Source organism: Marmota monax, unplaced genomic scaffold, assembly GCF_021218885.2.
Source record: "Marmota monax isolate L192 unplaced genomic scaffold, Marmota_monax_Labrador192_F-V1.1 WCK01_AAM20220418_F8-fsc00024, whole genome shotgun sequence".
Classification (NCBI taxonomy): domain Eukaryota; kingdom Metazoa; phylum Chordata; class Mammalia; order Rodentia; family Sciuridae; genus Marmota; species Marmota monax.
The window spans coordinates 34787281-34814281 of record NW_026695224.1 but is presented as its reverse complement, the minus strand read 5'-3'; the positions used below and the strand labels follow the sequence as shown (position 1 = coordinate 34814281).

General features: G+C 56.8%; 1 protein-coding gene across 3 annotated transcripts in view; it reads left to right on the top strand.

Annotated features, from left to right (window-relative positions):
* Positions 1-27001, top strand: part of Zcchc14 (zinc finger CCHC-type containing 14) — a 60104-nt gene that overhangs the window by 18760 nt on the left and 14343 nt on the right. For all 3 annotated transcript variants that reach the window (XM_058575934.1, XM_046434602.2, XM_046434603.2), the window contains exons 2-3: positions 902-1025; positions 19884-19957. In XM_058575934.1, the coding sequence (XP_058431917.1) occupies positions 902-1025; positions 19884-19957 (198 nt within the window). The remainder of the gene's footprint in view (positions 1-901; positions 1026-19883; positions 19958-27001) is intronic.

Sequence of the window (27001 nt, the reverse complement as noted above, 5' to 3'; positions counted from 1 at the left end):
TCAGTGTCATTTAACCTACTGACACTTGGTTCTTAGACATCTCAGACTGCTAGGTTCTTGATGTTTTCTCAAATTTGTGCTATGAAGTGAAAAATCTGTAGTGATGTTCAATGGAATAAAAGACTCCAAAGATCAAATGGAAGTCTCTCATTTTATATCTGCAAAAGTAAGCTTATGAAAGTATAAAAAGAATTATCAAAGTGTTAAAAAATTTGACTTTCTTGATAATGCCTTGCGGTGTTATCCACGGCTCTCTGGAGGAGGCTGTGTGCCTGGGATTTGTTTTACGGAGTTCCACGAAGTTAAAACTCGCCTGGCCTGGGATGTGCGGCTTTTCCAGTCGGGCCCCTGCAGCTGTGTCTTTGGGTCTGTCTGTAGGGGCCGAGGCTATTTGCAGATGCTCAGTGTAGACACTGGGTCTCGACGGGTCTCCCCAGGGCTCTTGGTTCACCAGCCCTTGAGACTGGAGATGGCTGCTCGCGCTGCCCAGCCAGCTCCGCGGGGTGCTGCTCTCTCCCTGCCTTTAGACATCTTATGTCATTCAAGGTTTGTAGCGGATAGTGTCCGGTCCTGTTGTCATTTGTGTTCTAGGGAAGGGTTTTGTTTGAAGAAATATGAAAATAAGGTTTTGCTTCGGCTGGAGGTTTACCACTCATGCCCCTGGGCTGTGGGATTCTGTCTTGTCAGGCGAACCGCGGCCCAGGACAAGCCCCTGTGGTTGGGCTGTTCAGTTCTGGTGGAGAGGAATGGAGAGGTGGAAGTTCTGTCTTTCTTGGGAAGTATTTATCCTTACAGTAGTGGTTCCTGTTTTATTAAAAAATTGAAACCAAGGCCGGAGGCATGAAGGTCACTCCAGGTTAGCTAAATGGAGAAAGTAAGATGGCCGTGTCTCTTTCCCCAGATGGCTCCGCGACCGGAGGCCCCGCTGCATGGCGTCGGCAACAGCCTGGAGAAGGCGCTGCACACCTCAGCACATTCCACGGAGGAGGCGCTGCCCAAGAGGCCTGTGGGGAAGCACGGCAAAGGTGGGTCACCTGGGCTCCTGCGGGCACAGGCGCGGGCGCTGGGTGGTGATGCGTCTCTCCGGCCTTTGGCTGGTGCCCTCTGCGGGCCCAGTCAGGGAGCAGTCTCTGATTCTGCAGGTGACACTGAGCATGCTTTCGCACACTGCTGTGCTTATTAAGAGGAAACGAGGGGACCCAGCTCCCTCCAGCCCAGAGGAAGCCTTGGGTTCTGGAGCAGTGCTGTCCCTGAGTGGCCTAGAGTGTGGTGCCCTGCCACCTCCTGCCATGCCAAGTCCTCCCCCTGCCTGGACTTGGTGCTTCTGGGCACCTGTGCCCCATGGCCCCTGGTGTGGCAGCGTAGCCCAGGGCATGAAGCTCGGTAGCTGGTGGGGCTGTTGTGGGGGCGTTTCACAGGAGGCTCTTGGTCCTTGTGGCTGAGTGTGTGACTTCTGCAGCCCTCAGAGAGCCACAGAGCCACGCTGTTGTAGATCGGACTGGCCGTGGGTAGCACAGATGCCCGAGAGAGAGAAGGCGCTTCCTGGGACCAGGCAGGTCCATAGATGGTCCCCGGGGTCTGAGCAGAACTGCCAGGGGAGATGAGGAGGCGTGTCCTGATTGGGTCCTGTGTCCTGTGGCCCTGCTGTGACCGGCAGGGTCCCCCTTGCCGTTTGTAAACATGTTTGTCTCCTGTGCATGGCAAGCTGTGGGGGGCAGGCTGCGCACTTCCTTCTCTGCTTTCTTGGTCCCTGGGTCTCATCTCACAGCAGCGTGGTAAGTGTGCGTTTCCACAGAGCCCTGTGCCCACCTGGTCATGGAGCTGTTCTGCCTTGGACTCGGCCTGGTCAGCTCAGGGGAGAAGCAGCTCCTTGGCAGCTGCCCGTGTTCTGTAGTGTGAGTGCATCATGGGGCGTGGGCAGTGGCCTGTGGCAGCACTGTGAGGCGGGGGGACCCTGTCCTTGGAGTCCTGTGCAGCTGCGTGGTGTAGTTTTGCCTTTCGCTCACTTTCCTGTGGTGCTGGGGAAACGCAGCATCGTGCGCGTGCTAGGCAGCTGCTGTGCCCCTGGGCCACGTCCTAGCCCTTTGCTCACAGTCGTCTGAGTTGCTGTCCTCCTGAGAGACTGTGACCCTTGGCCGAGAGTCTCCTGTGGCTCCTCATCCTGGTGATGGAGTGGCACTCCAGAGCGGGCATGGAGAGTCACCTGGGCAGCCAGCACGGGAGCAGCTGCACTGGCTCTGCCTTCTCCTGCGCATCTCCCAGGACACGGGCCACCTGGAGCGCCGCCTCTGCCCGCCGGCAGTGCAGCCTGGGAGCCCACGCCGCGGCCTGGGGTCGGAGGGTGGCTGCTTCTGCACTGCAGTTGGGTTTTTAAAAGATACATAGTTTTCGTGCTGGGGTGTGGCTCAGTGGCAGAGGTGTTAGGCACTGGGTTCCGTCTTCAGCACCACTATAAACAAATAAAGAAATAAGTAAAATAAAAGCCTTGTGTCCATCTACAACTGAAAAAAAAAAAACAACATATATGGTTTCAAAATATGGCTGCTGTGTTGATACTTTGGTGCCGAAAGGCAGGGACCATGGGAACAAGCCAGTCCCGACAGCAGCTGTGGCAGGGCAGGAGCTGGAGGCTGATCTTGATGAGGCCCTCGTGTCCCTCCACAGAAGTGCTCGGAGCCGCTGGACTCCACAGCATCCCCCCCTGCAGCCCCAGGTCCTGGCCGGCAGAACCTGGCATCCTGAGTCACCCTCGCGGTCTACCTCGCTGCTCTCGGCTGCAGCTCACTGCTGACGGCCTCCGCCCCGTCTTCTCTGTGTCCACTTGTGTTTGGGTTTTTCTCTGCCTCTTTGGAAGTCTAAAGTGACAGGCTTCACTTAGGTCAGACCTTGGGACGCCTTTCCTGTGGCAGAGCAGGGAGCTTTGGTCGGGGGCTGGCTTGCTGCTCGAGCCAGGCGGGGTCCCAGGTTCCAGGTGCCACTCCGGGACCTTTCTCATCGCCTGGCACCCTGACCACACATTGTTTCTAGCCGCAGTCCCTGAGGAGGCTGTCATCCCACGTCACAGACGGGAGCCGGGCCACAGGAAAGCTGGGAGGCAAGCCCAGAGCTTATGCTCCACGCTCCCATTTGGGGTGAACTGTGACCTTTCCCCTTTGCTTCTCGCCATGGAGATGGTACCCACTGGCAACCAGCTGCCGCTGCAGAGAGCCACAGCTCACTCTGTGCTCGCGCTGAGCGGGTGCCTGGGAGGACCTTGCAGCCTGGGGTCAGTTTCCCAGCTCAGCCGTCTGCTGTCAGGGAACCCCAGAGCTCTGCCTGAGGAGGAGACTCTTTGGAGAATGACCCAGGGAGGACATCCTGGGGCTTTGCTCTTTGGACCCAGGGTACCTGTGACCTCCCTTCCTGCCATCCAGCAGTCAGCCAGGCCCTGGGCAACGTACCTGGGGCTCTGTGCTCTCGGGCCCCTCTGCCTTCTTGAAAGCTGGAATTCCGAAGGCTCTGCAGTTCGGGGCATCGGTCTGGGGGTACTACCTTCACACGGAGGCGTTTGGGTTTGTTTTGTGCCACTGAGACTTTTGCGTTTGTTACAGCGCAATCGTAACAGGAGATAGCCTGGAGCCTGAACCGTAGCTGTCTTGTGCTTGTGTAGGACCAACTCCACCAGGTCAGCGCAGTCCTAAAGGGCAGGACTTAGAGTGGAATCTGGGGCCACCTGGCCAGCAGCATGAGGTTTCAGTGTGAGGTGGGGGCTGAGGACCTTGCAGTGCCATTTGCTCTTTTCTCTGTTCAGGTTTGTGCTGGGGACTTCCACACACAAAGGAAATTCAGAGCATTTTGCAGTGAGTTCTACTAAACTTCGTTTTACTTTTCTTATTATTTTCATATAATTTTTTTTTCTTTTTTCTTTTTTTTTTTTTAGCTATAGTTGGACACAGTACCTTTATTTTTATGTGGTGCTGAGGATCGAACCAAGCACCTCGCAGGTGCTAGGCAAATGCTCTACTGCTGAGCCACAGCCCTAGCCCCTTCATTTAATTTTTTTCCCCCGTTTTTAAATTTTTTGCATTTCTGGGGATGAGCCCAGGGCCGTGTGTGTGCTGGGCAGTGGTCGCTGACCTTTGAAGGCTGGTGGCCTGCCTTGCTGCTAGGGGCACCGGGTCCCAGGTTCCAGTGCCTGAGATCCTGTCTTTTTCTTTTTTAAACTCTTTTACCTTTATTTTTTGTTTATTTATTTATTTTTATGTGGTGCTGAGGATCGAAGCCAGTGCTCCCCACCTGCCAGCCTCCCTCAGCCCGGGTCCTCGTGGAGCCATAGGACACAGCTGTTTTGAGTGACTGCTTCCTCAGCTTCCCTAAGGAAAATGTGAATAGAGGCACAGGGATGAGGCCACCTCACCTCACACTTGGGCTCTTCCATGGAGCAGACGGGTCCTCGCGAGGCCCAGCTGTGCTGGCCGGGCACGGTGCACATCTCCAGCTGCCCAGGCTGTACAGATGGGCCCAGGGCGCCAGGCGTGGCCTGCCCTCGGGGCCGCAGCTGTGTGGTGCAGCGCTAGAGCTCCGTGCACCAGGAGAAGGTGCAGGTCTGCCCACTGCTGGGCCGCCCTCCGCCTCCTGGCGCTGGGGCTCTGTTGTCCCTGCAGCTGGCTGGCCTGGCCCTCCAGTGCTCACCTACTTAAGATGGTCTCTGTTCTGTGACTTCGTTTGGGCCCAGGGCGAGATGATGGGTGGAGAGTCAAAGACCTCCCGTGGGTGTCCCCCTCTCCTCCGCCTCGGTGGTGACGGCCACGTGCTCTTTCCCTGGCCGCTGCCGCGTCCCGGTCTGGCTTGCCTCCAGCATCGCCAGAGGGTGTTCTTGTCGTCATTCCTTCTTGTCTCCCACTGACTTTGGGGCAGCTTTCAGCCATCCTGAAATCCTGCTCGCTCGCTTGGCTCCCCTCTTCACCGAGGCTCCGGTTCCAGGCCTGAGGAGCTGGCGGCGTCTCTTAGACCCTGCGGCCTGCCGCCTTCCCAGCCCGTCCACCCTGGAGGCGCGGTGCTGTTTTCTCGTGCGGCCTGCTGGTGGGGTCACGCCGGCTGCTGTGCCGTTCAGTCTAGAGCTTCTGTTGGGTGCTTTTCATGGAGCTTTGTTTCCTCTGCTGAGATTCCTGTCTTTTTCTTTCTTAAACTCTTTTTCCCTTTATTTTGTGTTTGTTTGTTTCTATGTGGTGCTGAGGATCACACCCAGTGCTTCACACGTGCCAGGCTGAGCCGTTTCCTATCCATTTCTTTATTGTTACACTTTTTAAATTTTCTAGGTTCTTGAGCGTGGTGGTGATCACCGCTTTCCAGCCCTGGCCTGCTACCTTCAGCAGCTGGGTGGTCTGGCTCAGTGTCCCTGGACGGAGCCTGCTTTTCTCTTGAGCTTTCCTGTTTTGCTCAGTGATTGCAGGTGGACTCCTTACACGTGACAAGGGGCCGACGCTGTGGGCCCTGCTTGGTTCTCCTGCAGGGTGTTTTTCTTAGGGCAGGGGATATTGGCTGCACAAGGTCAAAACTCCCTCTTTCATGTGGTAGATAGCAAGCAAAGTCTCTCCTGTTCTTTGAGCTGCAGCTTGGCTCCGTGGGGTCTTCTCCACCATGTGGTTTCACCAACCCCAGAGGGCTGGGGCCCAACGTGCCTACCCCACGCCGGCACGTGGGCCTCTGGCGCTGCTGTCAGGGAGAGCTGGAGCGGCTCCTGGTGGCACACCTGGTGGGTCTTCACCTGACGTTGCTACCTCCCCTAACTCTGCCCCCCACATGCGAGTGTCCCTTGGCCTGTGCCCCTGGTCTCCTGAAAGCCTGTGCCTGCCCTTCCTCTCAGCCCTCGGCTTTCTCTCCGGCACTCCTGTCTTACCCCCGATGGAGTGGCCCTGAGCTCCCTTCTGTCCCTCCTAGTCCCTCTGAGTGGTCTTGTCTAAGGACGCTGGGGTCTGGAGTCCAGCTGAGACCCTCCAGCACTGCACTGGAGGAGTGGGCAGTGCTCATGACTGCTGCCGCGCTGGGCCCTCAGGCAGCTTGGCTCCCCTGCCTGAGGGTCTCGTCCTCAGGAGACCTGGCAGGTCTGGCCCCACAGGCTGCTTGCTCCTTTCCCTGCCTCCTTCACGTCTGCCGCCTGCGGGTTTTCCTGTCCCACCCAGCTCCTCTCCCAAGGGACCAGGCCACCCCTGAGCCATGGCAGCCCGTGCCTGCAGCTGGAACCCTGTGTGCACGTCTGGGCCTCAGTCCTGGGAGGAGGGAGCCAGTGTGCCTTCTGTTTAGGTGAGGTAGTGGGGCGCGGAGCGCTCACGGCGGTGCCCAAGGCCGTGTGCAGGGAGGCCCTGCTGGCAGGTCCCGGGCTAGCTGCAGCCTGCATGCCACCACACGGCTGCCTGTCTCCCTCTCGACTTCCCGTCCCAGTCGCATCCTGTGTGACACTTGCCTCTCGTGTTCATGGGGCAGCACAGTGTCCTGCCCTGGCCTGGCCCTGTGCCCCTGGCCCCCAGCAGGCCCTTCTCTTTGAAGTCAGGGTAGGCCTTGCTTTGGGGGACCTTTCGACTTTGTGTCCCTTCTGGCTGACACTGTGCCTAGTACTTACGAGTACTGAGTAGCACGTTTGTCCTGCTAACAGCTAAGTGACGTTGCTGAGGCCCGGAGTCCAGACCGTGTCTCTGGCCGCGTGCGGGGAGAAGGCAGTCGCCCGATGCCCCTCAGGGTGACTTCTCACTTTCTCTTCACACTGTGGACTTCCGTGGCTTCTCCCGCCATCTCTGGAGAACCGAGCGCCCAGTCAGTGCAGGGCTGCGGGATGGCAAGACGCCGAGCGCGCCATGCGGGGCTTGGGTGGGACCTGGTGTGTCCTGGCAAGACGCACGAGGATGGGTCGGTTTCCTCAGTGCATAGTGAGGGCGGCCGAAGAGCTGCCTGCCCGAGACTCCCACACCCCACCACGTGGAAGTGGGAAAGGGACGAGATTTCAGGAACAGTCTTCAGCTGAGACTTCTCAGAATACTTTGACTTTTAAGTGAAACTGGCTCCCAGGAGGCTTCTGGAAGGGCTTTGGGAGCAGTTCCCGCACCCACATGTGACAGCCCTGAGTTGGGGTGCCTGGGGAGGGGCATTTGGTGCTGGCTCTGTGTCTTCTTCCTCCTCTGTCTCCAGTCCTACCGCCTTCAGAGTGGCCTCTGGGGCTTGGTTCTGGGATGGTGGAGGTGGTTTCTTGTTGTTGGGCCTGTACAGCTCAAATACTTCACCAGGAAGCTTTGTGTTCAGTCAGCTTTTTTGCCACTGTGACCAGAAAGACCTGACCAGGACGGTGCAGAGGAGGGAGAGTGGATCTGGACTCCTGGTTTCAGGGGTCTCAGTCCATGGTCAGCCGACTCCATTGCTCTGGCCTGAGGTGAGATGGAGCATCATGATGGGACACTGTGAGGGACAAAAGCAGTTCAGGACATGGCACAGAAAGCAGAGAGAGGGACAGTTACCAGGGACAAAATATAAATCCCAAAGGCAGGTGCCCCCACCCCCACCCCTTGGTCCACCTCGTCCAGCCACACCCTACCTGGCTAGAGTCACCACCCAGTTAGTCCTTAGCAGTGAATTAATCTACTGATGGGGTCGTAACGCTCAGGATCTGGTCATTTCCCCTGAATACTCTTGCTGTGTCTCATACGCGAGCTTTTGTATGACACCTCATATCTAAACCATATCGATCATGTCACCCCTGCCCCAAAAGCTCATGCCCATCTCGCAATGCAAAATACATTTGATTCATTTTCTTTTAAATATTTTTAGTTGTTGATAGACCTTTATTTTCTTTATTTGTATGTGGTGCTGAGAATCGAACCTAGTGCGTCACACATGCCAGGCCAGTGCGCTACTGTTGAGCCCCAGCCCAGCCCCTTTAGTTCATTTTTAAGACCCCATAGTCTTAGCAGTTTCAGCATTGCCCGGACATCCAAGTTCAGAGTCTCCACTGAGACTCGAGGCCATCAGCGCAAGATCCTGTAAAAATAAAAAACAAACTACGTGTATCCAACATATAAAGGTACAGAGTACACATTCTTATTCCACACAGAGAAATAGGGGCACAGAAAGAAGGGGTAGGAGCAAAGCAGGACTGGAGTCCAAATGAGTCCCCCTCCAGCATCTGGGCACAGGCCTGCCGTCCCTCTGCACGGGGCTGGCCGGCTCTGCCCCGTGACCCGGGTCTCGGCTGGTCCGCTCCCTTCCTGCAGCTTCCCTCCGTGGCCTCCCTGTTGCTGGCACCTCCTGTCCCTGCAGCTTCCCTCCGTGGCCTCCCTGTTCCTGTCTCAGGTCTCCGTGCAGCTTCACGTTCCTTCTCCTCCTCTCACCCCCCAGGGGCTGCTGCAGAGACGCCAGCCTCCTGCGCTCAGCCTGCCTCTCGGGCTTCCTTTGAAACCCCAGTAGAAGCCCCTGACTCCCGACCCCAGCATCCTCCGATCCTGCCAAGCCAACCCCAGGTGGTGATGCCGAGGTCTGCTGCCGTCTTGGGCAGGAGCCAGGCTTCCTGGGGCCGTGGCTGAGGCAGCCTCCACGTTCCTGGGAGCTGAGCACAGGGAGACAACAGGGTGCCCACTGGTCTCTTCTCAAGCCTGAGATGAGGGTGGCGTTACCAGTTCCTGAGATGACCTCAAGCCATCTGCCTGTTGTCTCTGGGTAAAGTATTTAGCGTCTTTTAGTGGCTGTGAAGCCTTCAACAATCACAACTTTCTTAGCCTCACTTTTCTGGCCAAACTTCAAAATTTTCAAATCTTCCTACTTTGTTTTTTTGCCCCCTGCCCCCAACTTTTTTTTTTTTTTTTTTTGTACCAGGGATTGAACCCAGGGGTGCTTAACCCAGCCCTTTTCAATTTTTATTTTGAGACAGGGTCTTGCTAGGTTGCTTAGGGCTTTGCTAAATTGCTGCGGCTGGTTTTGAACTCAGAATCCTCCTGCCTCAGCCTCCCAAGGTGCTGGAATTACAGGTGTGTGCCACTGTGCCTGGCTGTTTATTACTTTTGACTATCACAGCAAACTTGGCTAAGAGGTGCCAGCAATACCCATACCATCACCTGAATGCTCTGCTGCCTTGAAACTTCCTGTACCAGATCAACTAATACTCACCTTTAAATTCAGCCTCAGAGAAAGTCTTGGGATATGGGCAAATCCAGACAACTTCTTAGCTAAAACGTAGCATGAATGCCCTTTAGTCTAGTTTCCAATAGTCTTCCTTCACTGAAACCTCATGAACCCAGTCTTTATTGTCCACAGTCCTGTTGGCATTCACATCTTCTGAGCTCCCACCAGAATTGCCCACTAAGTTCACCTTACAACAATTGGAAGCTTTTCTAGCTTGCATTTCTCAACTTTTTAAAATTCCTCCCAGAAATTCCAGAAACTTCTGAACACATACATGGTCAGGTTAGTCACAGCAGCAATCCCACTTCTTGGTACGAATTTCTGTTTTAGTCAGATTTTTTCACTGCTATGACCAATAAGACCTGACGAGTACAACGTAAAGGAAGGAAAGTTTATCTGGGGTTCATGGTCTCAGAGGTTCAGTTCCCAGTCAGTTGACTCCGTCGTTCAGGGTCCAAGGTTATGACTGCTTAAGTGAAGGCTCTCCTAAGCCAGCTGTTTCCTCTCTGAACGTTCTTGTTGTCTCTCATGTGGGCTTCTGACACCTCACACCTAAACCCTAGCACACTGGAAGCCCCTGAAGGACACACCTGGAGAAGGCTGCCACCTCTCAGTGTCGGGGGAAGTGTTCAGAGAGACTCCTTGTCTACAGGTGCCATCCGCCCCGAGCCCCAGTGTGACGCCTAGTCTTGAAAATCCCAGTGAAGACATTTACAAGAGCAGACCCTTAGGCGACAGCATTATCTGCTGAAAGACCCCTGGGCTGAAATCGAGAGCTGGCCCTGGTCCCTGTGTCTGACTTGCGGCCAGTGTGCCCTGGCTAGACCTTCAGGAGTGCCTGTGCGGCTGGGTTAGGGTGCCCTTGGCCTTCCTCCCCGCCCCTCCCCTCAGCATATCCTGTGTGCCTCGCTCAGTCCTCCCTGACAGTCCCGAAGAGGGATGTCGATATTGTGATGATCCCTTCTGTCCGCTGGAGCCTTTGTAGGCAGGCTGGCTTCCGACGACTGTCGTTTCCATGTGCTCAGGCCTGGTGAGTGTGAGAGCAGTATTTCTGGGATGGCCTGCCTCGCTCACCCTTCAAGTTGGTACACGTTGGCTTTCTGCAACATTCTCTTTCAAGACCACGTCTAGGTCTAGGGTCTATCTTGATACCAGGCCTTTGGGAATGGTAGTGCACAACTATAATCCCAGCTACCTGGGAGGCTGGTGCAGGAGGATCACAAGTTCCTCAGGCCAGCCTCAACAACTCAGTGAGACTCTGTCTAAAATAAAAAGGGCTGGGGTGCAGCTCAGTAGCAGAGCACTTGTCCAGCAGGCACCATGCACTGGGGTCAGTCTTCCGTATCTCACACGCACAGCCAAGGGGGCAGCAGTGTGCTTCTCTCATAGCACAGAGGGTACCATGGGCTTGGAACCAGGTCCTCCTGGACATTGAATGCAGGAAGGACCCAGGCTGCTTGGTTTGGACCCCTCCTGGGGCTGTTGGGTGTGCTCAACTCCCCAGCATGCTGGGGAGAGAGGCCTTGCGCCTTTTCTGGGTGGGGTTCCTGTCCCGCAGGCGGCCCCCAAGGACTCTGGCTTTGCCTGCTGCCTGCCTCTCCCTGCAGTGGGGCTGCCTGCTCTGATTCCCCTCATCGCCCCCACCTGTGTGCTCCCTTCCTCCACCCGGTCATCGTCTGACCTTCACAGGAAATGAAAGTGTGTCCAGTTCCAGAGAAAGGATTTCAGGTAGCCCGGGAAGACGCTCAGACCACACCTGGGTAAAACGCGAGTGGGCTGCACTGGTCAGCTTCTGCTGAGAGGGAATACCTAGCGGTGTCATGGCAAACACGATGACATCTTCCTCGTAGGTGTTGGTCTTGGACTGTGGCAGCCAGGGTGGTTTGTCCTCCTTAAACCAGGGCCTAGCCAGAGCAGGCTTTCCTCACGGCGGGAGGAGGGAGAGTGGGAGCCGGGACGCCTCCTAAGCTTGGCTGCGGACCACACACTGCCCTCATGCCCCTTCTGTGGCTGCAGCGAGTCCTAGGCCAAGTGCAAACACGGGCAGCTGGGCTGCGGCATGGGCAGCTGCAGAGGGAGGCAAAGCTGCAGCCCCACAGAGGGAGCAGCCCTGGGCGCAGAAGTACAGCTGGCCTTTGGATGGACACCATACTTGGGATCCCCTGGGGCCCTCCCAGTGCCGTACCCCAGGAATCAAGGAACCCCTGGGGAATGAGGAGGAGCTCCCAGGACCTGCATGTGATTGCAGGATAGCCAAATCCTGGCGGTGTCAGGAGGCCACGCTTGCCCAGGGTGTTAGAGTACAGGACAGGAGACACTGCAGCAGCAGGTCCAGCAAGGGAGACCCCTGTTCAGCAGGAATCCCAAGGAAAGGACCCCCCTGTCTGGCCAATCCATAGGAAAGAGGAGGTGGGATGTGGCAGAGGGGAGCTCAGAGGTCCCTGCTGGGTGCACGGAGCCAGCACCAGACCTACAGTGGGTGGGACACCGCAGGACCGTGGGGACTTTCCCAGTTCACAGTGAACATGACTTTGATTCCAAAATTCTGTAACTAAAGTATCAGTCATGCTTGAAGGCACAGTAACCATTTTCAGATTTGCCCAGAGGCTGGTAAAATTTTGTCATTCAGACTGTCTGCAGAAGTTCTTGAGCACAGGGATGCTTCCATGCCACCAAGGTGGGTGCAGCGGAAGAGGGAGCATGGGGTGCAGACAGGGCAGCTTGCTCCAGAGCCCAGAGGGTTTCAGGAAGGCCCGAGTGGCGGTCAGGAAGGTGGTGGGTGGGTGTGACCACAGGGAGTGTGTGGTAAGGCTGTCTGCAGGCCGACAGAGAGTGGTTAGGCCAGCAGGCCGGGAGAGTGTTGGGGACACAGGTAGCTGTGCAGTTGACCTAGACACAACACAGTTCTGTCCAGGAGAGTCAGGGTGTGATCTTGAAGTAAGAGGTAAGGAACGTCCTTAGCCATCAGGGAAGTGCCCGTTAAGGCCTCAGTGCCGCGTGGTCGCTTCCACAGAAATGACCAAGGGAGCAGCAGGCACCCATTCCGGAGTAGGAGAGGCCACGCACGTGCAGACTGCGGTGTGGTCGATGCATTGTGGAGCTGGGCTGGGAGGGGGCGGTCACCTGTGTTGTTGGAGTGGAGGCTCGAGGCTGCTGTCCTGCCGGCTGCAGGGGAGACCTGGCTCTAGGCGGACCTTTGCCCCAGACTTCCTGAATTGTACTTTTAGGGCGTTTGCATTTGCTGGATGTGAAATTCGCCCCAAACTAAAAGATGGAAAACGAGACCCATGGGATACAGGGTGTGCTCTGCCCCACTCACGCAAGACTTGGCCTCGCTGTCGCTGCCTTCTCTTGGCAGAATACGGCTGGCTGGCCGGCCTCCTGTCTGTGCGGGGGGGGGGGGGGGGAGTGCACACCTCCTCCGGGCTTGGCCTGAAGCACTCTTTCTGCTGTCTCCCCTTCCTCCCCTGGTAGAATCGTTGCTTCCCCTTGAGTCTGAGACAGCACTTCCGCTAGTCTAAGCGTGGAGCTGCTCCCGTGGTCCTCGTGGAGCGTGGGTTTGCCAGCCTTGGGGGAGCAGAGTTGGTCCCTGGCCTCCCCCGATGCTCTGATTTGGCAGTTGACGGGTCTTTCTGAGAAGGAAAGGTAGTAGTTCTTTGCTCTTTGTGGATCTTTTAGGACTCAGTCACATGTTCTGTTTTTGTTGTTGTTGTTGTTTGTTTGTTTTTTGGTACCAGGGATTGAACAGGGGCACTCACCCACTGAACCACATCTTCAGCCATATTTTGCATTTTATTTAGAGACAGGGTCTTATTGAGTTGCTTAGCTCCTTGCTGTTGCCGAAGCTGGCTTTGAACTCTCCATCCTCCTGTCTCAGCCTCCCGAGTCACTGGGATTACCGGGGTGCATCATGGCCTCAGTCACATATCCCTACTGTATTTTTAAAACCTTTAAGAACATGAAATACATTCATACCTTTCAGACTGTACCAGAGTGGGCAAGTTTGGTCTGGGGTGATCCTTGTTATCTAAATTATTTCAATTATAAGAAAGACAATGTCACTGGGCATGGTGGCACACGCCTGTATTCCTAGCAACATGAGAGGTTGAGGATGGAGGATGGCAAGTTCAAAGCCAGCCTCAGCAACAGTGAGGACCTAAGCAACTCAGCAAGACCCTGTCTCAAAATAAAATGAAAAATAGGGCTGGGGAATGTGGCTCAGTGGTCCAGTGCCCCTGAGTTCAAACCTGTTACCCCCCCCCCCAAAAAAAAAAAAAAAAGAAAACGTAAAATGTAGACTTTTGATGTTTGAAGTAACTAATCCCTAAGTATTTTTACAACAGATCGATTTCCAAACATCATCAGTAATTAACTGTAACTTTTGGAAATAAGTCTCGTATAACAATCATTAAGTTTTGGCATCTGAACAGCCACACCTAATGTCCCCAAGGTGCCAGTGATATGCTGGGCCTCTCACCGGGCTCAGTCCACCTGTCTTCCCAGTGGACATGATCCCAGGTCCCCTAGCCTACACACTGTGGCTTGGAGGACTTTGTGGAAATAAAGCATCAGAGAAAACTCCAGTTAAACCCACACCAAAAAATTCCTGCAGGTCTGAGGGAATGGCTGCTGGAGGTGACACTGGGACACAGTCAGCCAGGAGGAGCTGGTGCATCCTCTGCTCTCAGCATCAGCCACACAGAAGGAACAGTGGAGCTGCCCTGTGTGGTCCACACTGGCCGGTTCATCTCCTCGTAGTGGTGGTCCACACTGGCCGGTTCATCTGCTCTTAGTGGTGGTCCACACTGGCGGGTTCATCTCCTCTTAGTGGTGGTCCACACTGGCGGGTTCATCTCCTCTTAGTGGTGGTCCACACTGGCGGGTTCATCTCCTCTTAGTGGTGGTCCACACTGGCGGGTTCATCTCCTCTTAGTGGTGGTCCACACTGGCGGGTTCATCTCCTCTTAGTGGTGGTCCACACTGGTGGGTTCATCTCCTCTTAGTGGTGGTCCACACTGGCGGGTTCATCTGCCTCTTAGTGGTGGTCCACACTGGCGGGTTCATCTGCCTCTTAGTGGTGGTCCACACTGGCGGGTTCATCTGCTCTTAGTGGTGGTCCACACTGGCGGGTTCATCTCCTCTTAGTGGTGGTCCACACTGGCGGGTTCATCTCCTCTTAGTGGTGGTCCACACTGGCGGGTTCATCTCCTCTTAGTGGTGGTCCACACTGGCCGGTTCATCTGCTCTTAGTGGTGGTCCACACTGGCGGGTTCATCTCCTCTTAGTGGTGGTCCACACTGGCGGGTTCATCTCCTCTTAGTGGTGGTCCACACTGGCGGGTTCATCTGCCTCTTAGTGGTGGTCCACACTGGCGGGTTCATCTCCTCGTAGTGGTGGTCCACACTGGCCGGTTCATCTGCTTTTAGTTGTGGTCCACACTGGCGGGTTCATCTCCCTCTTAGTGGTGGTCCACACTGGCGGGTTCATCTGCCTGTTTTAGGACTTCTGTCGAGTTCAGAAGGTTGTAGCCGGCACTGCCTGTTGGGTTTCCCTTCGCTGTGGATGTTTTCCCAAGTTGGACTGTGGCAACCCCTGCAAGCTGACTTTTTAAGCATTGTGTCTTTTTAAGCCTGTTCTGTCCTTCTTTGGGTACTTCCTTGCTTTCTGGTGTGCAAGGTGTTCCGGGCCCTTCTGCCAGCTCTGGTGTGCCACTGCAGTGGAGGGGCTGCTCCAGGCTGCAGGCAGAGCGAGTATGTGTGTGCGTGTGTGTGTGCGTGCATGTGTGCGTGTGTGTGTGTGTGCGCAGGGATGCATCCCACCTAGTCCTTGGCCTCAGGCCCACCCTGGGCTCCCTTCCCCGTGGTGGAAATGAGCTTCTCCAGCAGTGAGAGGGCCCTGCTCCTCTTCACCTTTAGCATGTGTCCTGGATCTGGTCTGTTTGCTGCTCATTATTCCCACCACCATCCGAGTTAAAGAAAAAAATCCAGTTCTACGATTTTCCTGTGGTCTTGCTGTCTTGAGGCTTTCCGCCTGTTCTTATGTCCAGGTGTTTGCCCTGCTTGTTGGGCGCCTTATAATAGTTCTGGGCGTCCTACCTGTAGTTCCAGCCTCTGGCCGCCTAAGTGGTGGATCCCGTTGCTCTTCTCGAGTGTGAAGGCGTGAGATGCTGGCTTTCCTTTACGCCCTGCAGAAGACGTGGTGCTCCGCCCTCTGCAGCCATCCGGTGGCTTGGATCTGACTGTTCTGACACCAGGCGGGCCGTGGACCCTGGTGCCGGGTTCCAGGCTTCTGCAGTGCTGCTGGTGGGCAGCCTGGGCCTCCCTGTGGCAATCCCTAGGTCCAGGTCTGGAGGCGGCCTGCCTGGAGCGTGAGGCGCTTGGACTTGCACCCCGCCGGCCGCTGCCGCCCCAGCACTTGCAGTTCCTTTCTGGCCAGAAGACCAGGCTGTGGTCATACAGTGCCCCTGGGAGGATGGCGGAAAGCAGCGAGCCTCGCCAGCATGGTGGAGTGGCCGTGCTGGACCTGCCCGGGGACCCTACCAGCCCGCAGTGTCTGGGCTCCCGGGGCTTCCATTGCTGCTCACCTTAGCCCAGTACTGTTTTTTTCTTTTTTTTTTTTAACAAAATAAAATTAGTTAATAATGACATTTATTAATTAATTTTATTTAAAGTTTTAAAAAAAATTGTCAGTAGGCCTTTGTTTTAGTTATTTATATGCGGTGCTGAGAATGGACCCAGTGCCTCGCACATGCCAGACAAGCGCTCTGCCAAGGAGCCACAGCCCAGCCCGGCACTGGGTTTGCAGATCACATTTAGTTAGGTGTTTCTGAAACACGTTTGTCCATAAAGCAAGAGGAAAGCACCAGCAGCCCGATTTAGTTCAAGTGGACGTGACGCTGCTTCCCTGAGGTGGGCTCGAGCCGGTCGGTCGGTGCTGCAAGGCCAGCTTTGCTGTGGAGGGCGTCCCAGGCAGGCCCCTTTGCTGGGAACCCGGCTGATGATGGACAAGACTTTCATCACAACAGCCGTGTTCCATGGACTGGGCGGGCAGGGCTGCCGGTGGTGGGAGAGCTGAGCCTGGGGTTGAGGGCTTGCTCTGGGGCCAGTGCCGCAGCTCTAGTGAAGCTGCTGGGCCTCCTTCAGCTCTGCTTGTGAGATGAGTCCCGCTCAGGTCTCCGCTGGGGGCTGCTTTTCCCTGGGGACTCGCGGCCCAGGTGTGTATTGGGACGTTCTGTTCTGCTGTTTTGAATCTAGTGGAACTGATCAGAATACAACAGTGACTGTGAGAGGAAGGCAGCGGGGTGGGCTGCAGACACCGTGCTCATGTGGACAGGCTGGGGAGGGGCGGTGGTGCTCAGAAGAGAACCTGGCAGCCCCAGGGAAGGCTTCTGGTGGCCCAGTCCACTGAGCCTCATCAGGTGTGGCCAGTGACCACAGGATACTCCTGGTCTGCGCTCCCTGACACCCCTGCAAACCCCGGGTTTCCGAGGGCCTGCCCTCTGTCCAGCCATCAGAGTGCTCCACTGCCCGGAAGAGAGCCGCGCTCGTCAGCCTGACCGAGGCCTTGCCCGTGGCACCTGTACCACAGCTCCTCTCGGTGGGCTGTGGCCAGCGTCCAGGTGCACAGTACAGTAGCCTGCAGTGCTCATGGGCCTCGCCTCCATGCAGATCTGGGGTTCACCCTACAGAGGTGACCGTGACCCGGGACACCTCCATCATGGCGGATTGAGCTCGGTTTGTGGGTGGCTCTGGTTCACCTGCAAGCGTTCCAGGTGGGCGCACAGCTGCTGAGGCAGGATGCCCCGTGGTAGGCTGCACAGCAAGGTGAGGGGTGGGCACCGGCCCCCAGAGCGTGGGGCTGTGAGCCTGCAGGAGTGACTGTCCCACTCCACAAAGGACGTTCAGTTGAATTTTAGGGCAATCCGTGTTCGATGCGTGTTCAGCGCAATCTCCTGAGGAGCCCTGCGGTCTCCCCGGGCCTAAGCTGTGGATTTCATCCAGTGTGCTCCGGCCCTGAGCGTGAGGCTGCTGTTTTGTGGACTTAAACACGTGAAGCTTGCAGGGTGTGGCGATGCGTGTCTGTGATCCTAGGGGCTCAGAAAGCTGAGGCAGGAGAATTGCAGGTATGAGATCAGTCTGGGTAACTTAGCGAGGCCCTGAGCAACTTAGGGAGATTCTGATTTTTATTTTATTCTCAAAATAAAAAATGGAAAGGGCTGGGGATGTGGCTCAGTGGTTAAGCTTCACTGGGTTCAATCCCAGGAACAAAAGAAATAAGAAAAAGGAAAACAAAAACAAAGTAAGTGCAGCTGCGACCAGTTAAACCGGGGACTGCTCTTCACTCCTCACCCTGCTGTTGGACGAGCGCGTGGAGACTTGGGTGTGGGGCTTGAAGATCAGGCCTTCTTGGTTATTTGAAGAAAGGAAGAAAACCAGAATAAGTCAGAGGGCATCCCTCGGGTTGTCAGAGCTGCCACACCATGCCCACAGCCTGCACACGGGCACCCGCTACACGGGGCTCTTGCTGGCTCGCCCCAGCCGCCCCGTCTGCTGGTGGTGGGCTGTGACAACCCTGCGCAGCTGAGCCTGGCCAGCAGCAGGTGTGGGCGGCCAGTGATCCAGAGCTCACGCAGACCCAGGCCCTGGAGTGAGAGGTACATCCCCGGAGCCACGCCTAGGGCAGAGTTGAGGCACTGGCCCCAGGCCACCTGCTTGGCCTGGTCAGTACGCTAGCCTGCGGGCTCTTAGGTGGGGTGCTGACTGCGTGAGAGGCGTGAGTTTCAAATAAAAGTACTCGCGCACTTTTATTTTCTCATTTTTGATTTTTTGGTACTGAGGATTGAACCCAGGACACTTGACCACTGAGCCACACCCCAGCCCTATTCTGCTTTTATTTAGAGACAGTCTCACTGAGTTGCTTAGCGCTTCTCTTTTGCTGAGGCTGGCTTTGAACTCACCATCCTCCTGCCTCAGCCTCCGGAGCTGCTGGCCCGACTCATTTGCCCTTTTAAAAATATTTTTTTAGCTATACAAGGATGCAGTATCTTTATCTTGTTTGTTTATTTGCTGAGGATCGAACCCAAGGCCTCACATGTGCCACTGAGCCACAACCTCAGCCCTCACTTGTCTTTTAAACAGAATTATATTCATGTTACTCACCTGTGGTTTTTTTTTTTTTTTTTTTTAAGTTAAGAAGGGTTTTTCACGTTGCTTTTGTTTTGATCACCACGGCCTTTTTCGTCCTGCCTCTCGTCCTTGTGGTGCTGGTGCTGGTGTGCAAGGCGAGCGCTCTGGAGCCCAGCCTGCCCCACCAGTGGGCCGCTAGCCTCCTCTGCAGGCTCCAGGGAGCAGGTCCTGCTGCCCTCTGGCTGGGGCTGAAATGCCTCTTTTCAGGCAAACACCGAGTGGGCTCCTCTGCTCACGTGGGGACGCGCTGGCGCTCAGGGCAGGACAGACGCCGGCTGCATGTCTTAGGCTCACTGACGTGGTTCCTGGTGCTCAGAGATGTGGACAGCTTGGTCAGGGTGACGTCAGTGCTCTGGGGAAACCCCGCTGCAGCCTGCCCGTGCCCTGAGGTGGTCGGGGTCAGGTGAGGACTCTGGGCCCCTCTGGCAGGGCAGCCCTCAGATGTGGCCTTGTGTTGAGGGGGGTGCGCTCTCCTGTGCAGAGGAGCTCTTTCCTGCAGGGCCCGTGTTGAGCTCAGCGCGTCCCACAGTGCACACCACCCTGCAGAGCTGGGCTGAGTCGGGGGCTTGCCACAAGCAGGCAGGAAGGGCGAGCACCCCCAGGCCACCGGTTCCTTTCTTCACTACCCCAGCACTGGGGTGTAGGTTCCCGAGCAGCACCTGCCGTGTGGCCTGGCAGTGGCAGAAGCTAATGGGAAGGGGCTTAAACCTGGGCACAGCCTTCGTCTCTGCGTGGTCTTTCCTAGCTGCCTGGGGCCGGGTCGCATTCTCTGACTATCATGCCCAGGAAACACCAGCTCAAAAGGGTGCTTGAAAAACAGGAGGCGTGGGGGGAGGGTGGGAGTGGGAGCCCCAGCACATGGGGTCTTGAGCAGACGATCCCTGGAAGTAATGCTCAAAACCGGGGAACGTCCATGCCTGCGATTCTAAGCAGTTGGGAGGCCGAGAGAGGAGGAGCACAAGTTGGAGGCCAGCCTCAGCAACTTAGTGAGACCCTGGGGGTCTCAAAAAAAAGTGGGGGGGCTGGGGATGTAGCTCAGTGGCAGAGCACCCCTGTATTCAATCCCTGAAACATTCCCCCTCCCCAAAAAAAGAAAAAAGAAATGATGCTCATAACAGAATGGTATTGCTTTGTTTTCGAGGAGCGCAAACTGTGGAAAGGGAGGAAGCAAGAGAGTGATAAGTTGATAGCTGTGGCGCTCACTCCCCATGGCTGGGTCCCCTGGACACGCCCCCTGCTGTCTCTGAGGACGGGGTAGTAGCCCCTGGGCTGGTGTGGAACCCTGCTTCTCCTGAGGTGGGACTGACAGGGTGGACAGGGCGGTGGCCCTGCTGGGGGCTGGCGGGTGATGGGAGACGCAGCCTGCGGCCAGGCTCCCTGCCCTTCTTCCTTTCCCGGTGTGGTCTGGCCTCAGGGCGCCGGGAGGCCTGTTGGCAATCTCAGGCTCCAGCTGCCCACCGCGGGGATGCCCACTGCGGGGATGCCCACCGGGGCTGCGCCTCGAGCTGTCACTTCACCTTGTAATTCTGCTTTTGTTCTGTTTGTTTACTTTTGCAGTGAGTGTTGAAAAGATAGACCTGAAGGGATTGTCACACACACACAGTGACAGAAATGTTGACTGTTCCTTTGAGGTAAGATGCCAAGTTTTTTCCCTCTCCTCCAAGGGATAGGAACAAGACATTTGCCACCAACAGGCACCCACTTAACCTGAGTAAAAGCCCAGAACAAACACTGAGTGAGGTGGGCCAAGCGGTGGGAGTGACCAGGTGGGCATCCCCAGGGCTGGTGGTCGGCTCCTCACCGCAGACCCCCAGGTGGGCACCGGGCAGGGCTCTGGAGCCGTACTGCCTCTGTCACAGTGTGATGGGGACAGTAGCTGGACTTCTGTGCCCCCACCTCCCCTCAGCAAAGAGAGGACATTGTCTTGTGAACCTTGGGCCCTGGGGAGTGGAGGGCGATGCTCAGCCCCAAGCAGTCGGGTGGGAAGCTCTGTCCTCTGGGGGCATAGCCTTGGCTCCAGGCGGAGGACATGAAGGACCTGAGCTGGAGCCAGACGGGGTCTGAGTCTGGGCACCTGCTGTAGAGTGTGATGAGGTGGAGGCTCAGCTCTCAGAGTGCCCAGGGTCCCAGCCTCCTGGTGAGCTGTCTCAGCCTCCCGTGTCCCCTTAGCTCTGCCTCAGGTGTCCATTTGTGCAGCAAGAGGCAGCATGAAGAGGGGGAGTAAGGTCACCTTTCACTCTTTCTTTTAAGAACTATCAGGCAGGAGGAGTGTGAGTTCAAAGCCAGCCTCAGCAACAGCGAGGCCTGAGCAACTTGGTGAGACCCTGTCTCTAAATAAAGTGCAGAATAGGGCTGGGGATGTGGCTCAGACATCTCCAGTGGTCCAGTGCCCCTGAGTTCAATCCCTGGTACAGAGAGAGAGAAAGAGAGAGAGAGAGAGAGAGAGAGAGAGAGAGAGAGAGAGAGAGAGAGAGAGAGAACGAACTATTCCTGAAAGCAGCTGCTGGACCTTTTGAGCTGTGAAAGAGGCTGGGAAGGTTTTGGTGAATGGTGCCACTGTCGGGTTCTGTTACCTACTGGGCGTGAGGTCTCAGGAGACCAGCTGGTCAGGGAGACCTGCCTGCAGCCCATGGAGTGTTCAGGAGTGAGGGCGGTGTTGGTGCTCGTGTGTGCACTGTAAGCAGTTCACGGGGGTTTCAAGGACTGTGACTGTGTCATACACCCTAAGGCTGTTGCTTGGGACGGATCCTCGTGGGATCTGGGAGGTCCACACTGTGAGACCTGGTTCCTCTGCTACAGAGGGTCCTTGGAAAATGCAGGGGGACCTTAGGATTTGGAGGCTGTTGGCTGTGGCAGTGGCACTGAGCCTTGGCCAGCAGAGCCCCTGAGTTCCGGGTGTCAGGGTTGTGCAGGCCAGCAGGCTGCGGGAGCCCTGGGCTCCTGGGTGTCCAGGACGCGGCACCCCTGGCTTCTGTCCTCCTCGGGCATGCACGGCCAGGCTCATCGCGCACTGTGTGTAGCAGGCTGGTGTGGGACGCGGTCGTGGGAGAGTCAGCTCACCCTCTCCGTCTGGCTGGTCGTGGCAGGCTTTGATTTCCCTAGTCCACGATATGGTTATTTGTGGCAAGGAAAGTGGGCCACGTGGCATGAGAACTGGGGACGTCGAGAACCAAATGTGCCTCTTCCTCTCCCGGGAAGACTTGAGCTTCAGTGACAGGGTGGGGCCCTTGCCACCTCCTCCCGGTGCTTCTGACTGAAGAGGAGCTGCCCACCTGCGCCATCCCCACCTGCCGGACGCCTGTGCGCTGCCTGGGCAGACTTGCTTGTGCTCGCCTCCTGGCTCCCACGCTGCCCCGTGGGTGGCCAAAGACTTTGCTGCCCAGAGGGTTAAGCGGAAGAGGAGGACTTGAGGAGCAGGCTCGGCGGCTCCTGGCAGCCTCTGCCCTGTGCTCAGAGGGCAGAGCTTCCTCCAGCTGCCCAGGGAGCACAGCCAGGCTGCATCTGTGGGTAGTGATCTGAGGCTGGGGCTGAGGCAGGCGTCATAGGTTCAAGGCCATCCTGAGCACTTAGGAAAACCTTATCTCAAAATAAAAATTCAAGGGCCAGGTGGTGGCCACGCCTGTCATCCCAGCAGATCAGGAGGCTGAGGCAGGAGGATCCTGAGTTCAAAGCCAGCCTCAGCAATAAGGAGGTGCTAAGCAACTCTGTCTCTAAATAAAGTACAAAAAAGGGCTGGGGGTGTGGCTCAGTGGTAGCATGTTCCTGGGTTCAGTCCCCAGTGCCAAAGAAAAAGGAGAGCTGTGTGCAGAGCTGGCGTAGTCAGTACTCGTGACCAGAAGGCGCAGCTGGAGGTCCATGCTGCCTGCTGTCTGCTGGTGCAGCTGCAGAACCCTGCCTTGGGCCTCTGGAGACTGCCAGGGGCCAGGCGCAGGGCCAGGCCCCCGGGAAGGTCCAGGAAGGCCTTCAGGTCTGACCCGTGAGAGCCGCTGGCACAGGAAGGTGGGGTGGGACGCAGCCCGACCTCCACCTCCCCCTGGGCCCTGAGCCCCGCAGCTTCAAGAGGCAGGCACAGGAACCTCGTGACACCAACCAGGAGACATTTTCTCAGCACAGATGTGTGATGCAGGAAGAGGACGAAAGGACAGGCAGGGTTAGGAGAGAGCTCACGCCTCCCAGGTCCCATGAAGGTGGCATTCAGAATATATAAAGAGCCCCAGAACTCAACGGTGAGACAAAATGGACAAAAGATGAGAACATGAGAACGGCGTGGAGGAGGCGGCGGGAACAGCGGTCAGACGGCGGGCGCCGACCGACTACAAGTGCTGTCAGAACCAGAGGGCGTCCCTGGCTGTTGGAAGGACCAGGGGGAAGAGTCTGGCTGTGGTGCTGGCCAGGCTGTGGGCGCTGTGGGCACTGTGGGAAGCAGCTTGGCGGCTTCTTTAAAAAGTGGAAGGTCTGGGTGCAGCTCAGTGACGGGGCACTGGCCTGGCGGGCACAAGGCCTGCCTTTGAGCTCCAGCCCTGCAAAAAAAGCCACAGACACACAGCATGAGTGCCAGCTCCACACAGGCTCAGCCCGCGTCACAGCTCTGCGTGGCACCCAGGACCAGCTGTGAACAGCACCCTGACTGTCTCCAGGAAACGGACAAGCAGATGTCGCATTCTGTCCCCACGTGGAGTGTTCTCCGCCACACACAGGCATGAGCTGCTGAGCAGTCAGCAGTGCCAGTGAGTTGTCACGGTGTGGAACCAACCAAGTAGGATACAGCTTCTGAGCAGGGTGTGCGGTGGGAGCCACGCAGGAGTGTCCCCACAGGATCCCGGAGAAGGCAGGCCTGTCTCGGCCATCAGAGGGCTTGGGTTTCCTGGGGAAGGACTGGGAGGCCTCCAGGAATGGTCTGCTAACTGTTGGCGTGGGTGGCTTTGCGAGTGGCCCCTGATAAAATGCAGGTGGCACATCTCACCTGTGGTATTCACTGTCAACTCTAGCTTGGAACTTTGTCTTTCCTTTTTTTGGGGTGCCACCAGGAATGGAACCCAGGGTTTGCACATGCTCGGCAAGCCCCTTCTCTCTGAGCCACACCTCAACCCTTGTTTAAACTTTGAGGCAGGGTCTCGCTGAGTGGCAGAGGCTGCCCTTGTACTGCCAGCCTGGGGTCAGCCTCCTGAGCGGCTGGGATCGTGTGCTACTAGCTACATGCTCTCAGAACTGTTGAAGAGTCGGGGTTTCCCTGCAGCCCACAGGACTCTCATGGAAGGTAAGCAGCTTGTCATGTCAAGGAGCCGTGCTGTGAATGGACGAAGAGTGTCACCTGGGAGCCGACCACCAGGAGCTCAGGGTGGCGGCCTTGGCTAAGTCCAGTGGGGTTGGAAGCACCTTCCTCTTGGAGAATCTTCGCTGTCCCCGGCAGTGTCCCTAGCCTGGCCCCGGCCAGCCCCATGGCTTTGTCAATAGCACACAGGAAGAGGTTCTGTTGCAGGGGAAGGTGTCAGCAATGGATTTGGGTCACCTCAAGATACACATGTCTGCCTCTCGTGGGAATGGGCTCTCTCCTCCTGTCCCACAGGGTTGGTTTTATCCTGTGACGCTGTATTGACAGTTACTTTAGGAAACCAGTCCGCGGGCAAAAAGTGAATAATGGAATATTTTGAATATGAAATTCGTAACTGTGCACATGTGAAGTGACTACATGCTACCACCTTGTCCAGATTCACCATTAAGGAAATGACATCGCTCAGCCAGGCTGGGGGTGCGGCTCAGTGGAAGAGCGCTCGCCTGGTCTGCGTGGGGCCCTGGGTTCGATGCCTAGTACCGTAAGAAAAAATAATGGAATAGCTGAAACCGTCCAAGAGAAACTTCACTTGCTGTACGTGATGAAAAGGGAGAAAGACGCAGAAGGGTCCCAGCGTCTGAGACACCTGTGGTTCCTGAGGAGCTGCTTTGACTTGAAGGAATTGTCACTGATCACTTTAGGAAGGAGAGCCCTGGGTGCGGAGGTGCACCCGTGACCCCAGCTGTTCAGGAGGCTGGGCAGGAGGATCGCGAGTTCCAGGCCAGCCTCAGCAACCTGGCCAGACCCTGCCTTAAAACAACAAGGGCTGGAGGTGGGGCTGGGCTGTGGCTCAGAGGTGGAGTCCTCACCTGGCACTGGAGGCGGGCGGGGGTCGCTGGGTCCAACCCTCAGCACCACATAAGAATAAACAAGTAAATAAGAGGGGCTGGAGGAAGCTCAGTGGGAGAGCACCTTGAAAGGCCATTTTGCATCTCAAAGCGTTAGCTTCCTGAATGTCGTATCCTAGCAGCAGAGGATGAGTCTTGACAGCTATTTTTGTGATTGAGTTTTTGTTTTATATCAGACTGTGCGTGTGTGTGCGTGTGGTTTAGATGTTGGCTTTGATGTTGCCTTGATGGCTGGACGACATCTGGATGGCCAACATCTGGATGGCCGTGAGGGTCCTCTGGTCAGGCCTGGGCCACTCCTCTTGCTTTCTCACAGGGCCTCTTGCTGCTTTGGGGTCAAGGCTGCCTGGGGTTTTGTTAGTGAGGAGGCCCGGAGCACCGCCCGCCCGCCCACCCGCCACAGCTGCCTGGCCTCCTGCGGCTCCTCTTCAGTCCAGGTGCAGGTGCTTCTAGAGCCAAGCCGCGGCTTGAGAGCGTCCACAGCTCTGTCCCAGGAGCCTGCTCTCCCTGACCCTGGATCCCTGAGATTGGTCTGTGTTTTGGGAGGGCTCTGGTGGTGTCTGGGAAGGGCACTTAGGGGTAAGACCCTTTTGTGAGACTTCCTGTTGGAGCTCTCCTTGAATGTCCAGCCTGACGCTTGGTAATGGACTTGAGGCTGGCCGCCATCATCTACAGGAAGCTGGAGCTCTGCTCTCTGCTGCTGGTTGCCTTGCGGGGTTGCAGTGGAGAAGCGTCTGTTCTGGCTCCTGCCCTGGGCCGAGCGTGGCCACTTCTGTACACTCTGGAGGTTCCGGGATCCTCTAGTCCTAGGGGTGTGTTTCCAGGAGGTGAGCTTTGGTGCAGGTCTGCCCCATACATCCTGTCGGGCTCTTAGCCTGAGACTTGGGTCCATACGTGGAGACCTTCCCTTAGTGACTTCTGGTCTTTCTCTTCTCCTTTGCTGGCCTGCTTGGAATTCCTGCTGTCTGTGTGTGGCCCCCCACATTCCCTCTGTCTCCCTGAGGCTGCCCTGTCCATCTGGGGTCTCTGGGGTCTTGTGCTCTGTTGTGTGGAGAATCACCTCATCTCCATCCCTTCTGCTGCCCTGGGTTTCATTTCAGAAAACTCTTGGCTCAGCCAGGCACGGTGGTGCACCCGCCTGTGATCCCAGCAGCTCAGGAGGCTGAGGCAGGAGGATTGTGAGTTTGAAGTCAGCCTCAACAACTTAGCAAGGTCCTAAGCAACTTAGCAAGACCCTGTCTCAAAATTCAAAACTAAAAACCCAGCTGGGGATGTGTCAGTGGCCAAGAGCTCCTGGGTTCAGGCCCTGGTACAACAGACAGAACCAAACAGGCCCTTACTGCCCTTCTCTCCCAGCCTCCCGTTCCTGGGTCCTGTGGCTCTGAGAACGTGAAGGGTGTTTTGTGCTTTTAACAAGAGAAGAGGGTCTGCCTTCTCCAGGTGCTTAGTTCTGTTGGTCAGCCTCACCCTTCCCTTGGGACCGGGGACAGTCGGGGCCCTGGGCCGCCTGCTCTCCCAGGGCTTCAGTGTGAGCTGTAGACAGGGCCTGTGACCAAGGCACCCCCGGGGCATCTGGCTGGCCTTTTGCTGGTGCAGAATGGGGCTCCAGAGGGTGGTGCTGTGTGGGGAAGTGACACAGGAGAGCGAGGCCCTGTGTGTGACGGAGCCCAGGCGTGTCTGTGTGTCGGGTGACCTCCCATCGTGGCAGTCTGCACGCTGGTTCTCAGGAGGCAGCGAGGAGCCCTGTGGCCAGTGGTCGGTGGGTCTTGGGCTGGGTGACAGAGGTCAGCTGATGTGGCATGCGTCTCTCGCCTCCATGGCCCTCCTGGGGCTGCCCGCCTCATTGCTGTGGGCTGAGTGGGCAGCAGGGCCAAGCGTCAGGGCCGAGGTGGCCCCAGGGTGGTGGGCTGCTGTGCAGCGCCCCTGCAGATGTAGGTTTCTGTGCCCTATGCTCTGCTGGGTTTCCTCTGTGTCCACCTTGGGCACTCGTTGAGAATAGTAGTGTTACGTGTGGAGCAAATTGTCACTTTACACGTGAACGTCCGTGCCAGCCTTGTCGTGTGGCTGTTGGACCGCATCTGTGTTGGCTGTTGCCTCCGTGTGGCGTGGGTGGGTGGGGAGCAGGAGGAGGAGTCTGACTGCAGCCCCCCCAGCAGGGCAGCAGGGCTCTGCCAGCCCCTCCCAGGGGCACAGGTGTTGGCCCTGCTGTACGCACGGTGCAGCACAGCTCGAGGGCTGGGGAGCTCGCCGGTGGGGCCTGCAAGCCCAGCTTCCCTCCAGGGCATCAGCCGGGGGCACGCCTGGCAGCAGGCAGGCTGGGGCATGTGTGGGGACTGCGTGCTCTGGGAGGCCCAGGGCCCTTCCTTTCCTGCACTGCATGATGGCGTATGTGGTGGGAAGAGATTGGTGGGACCCGTGGTCTGGAGAAGCCCTCCAGGCCCTCCCAGCCAGGCAGCAAGGCTCAGCTCCGGGCGCTGGGTGGAAGGGTGACAGTG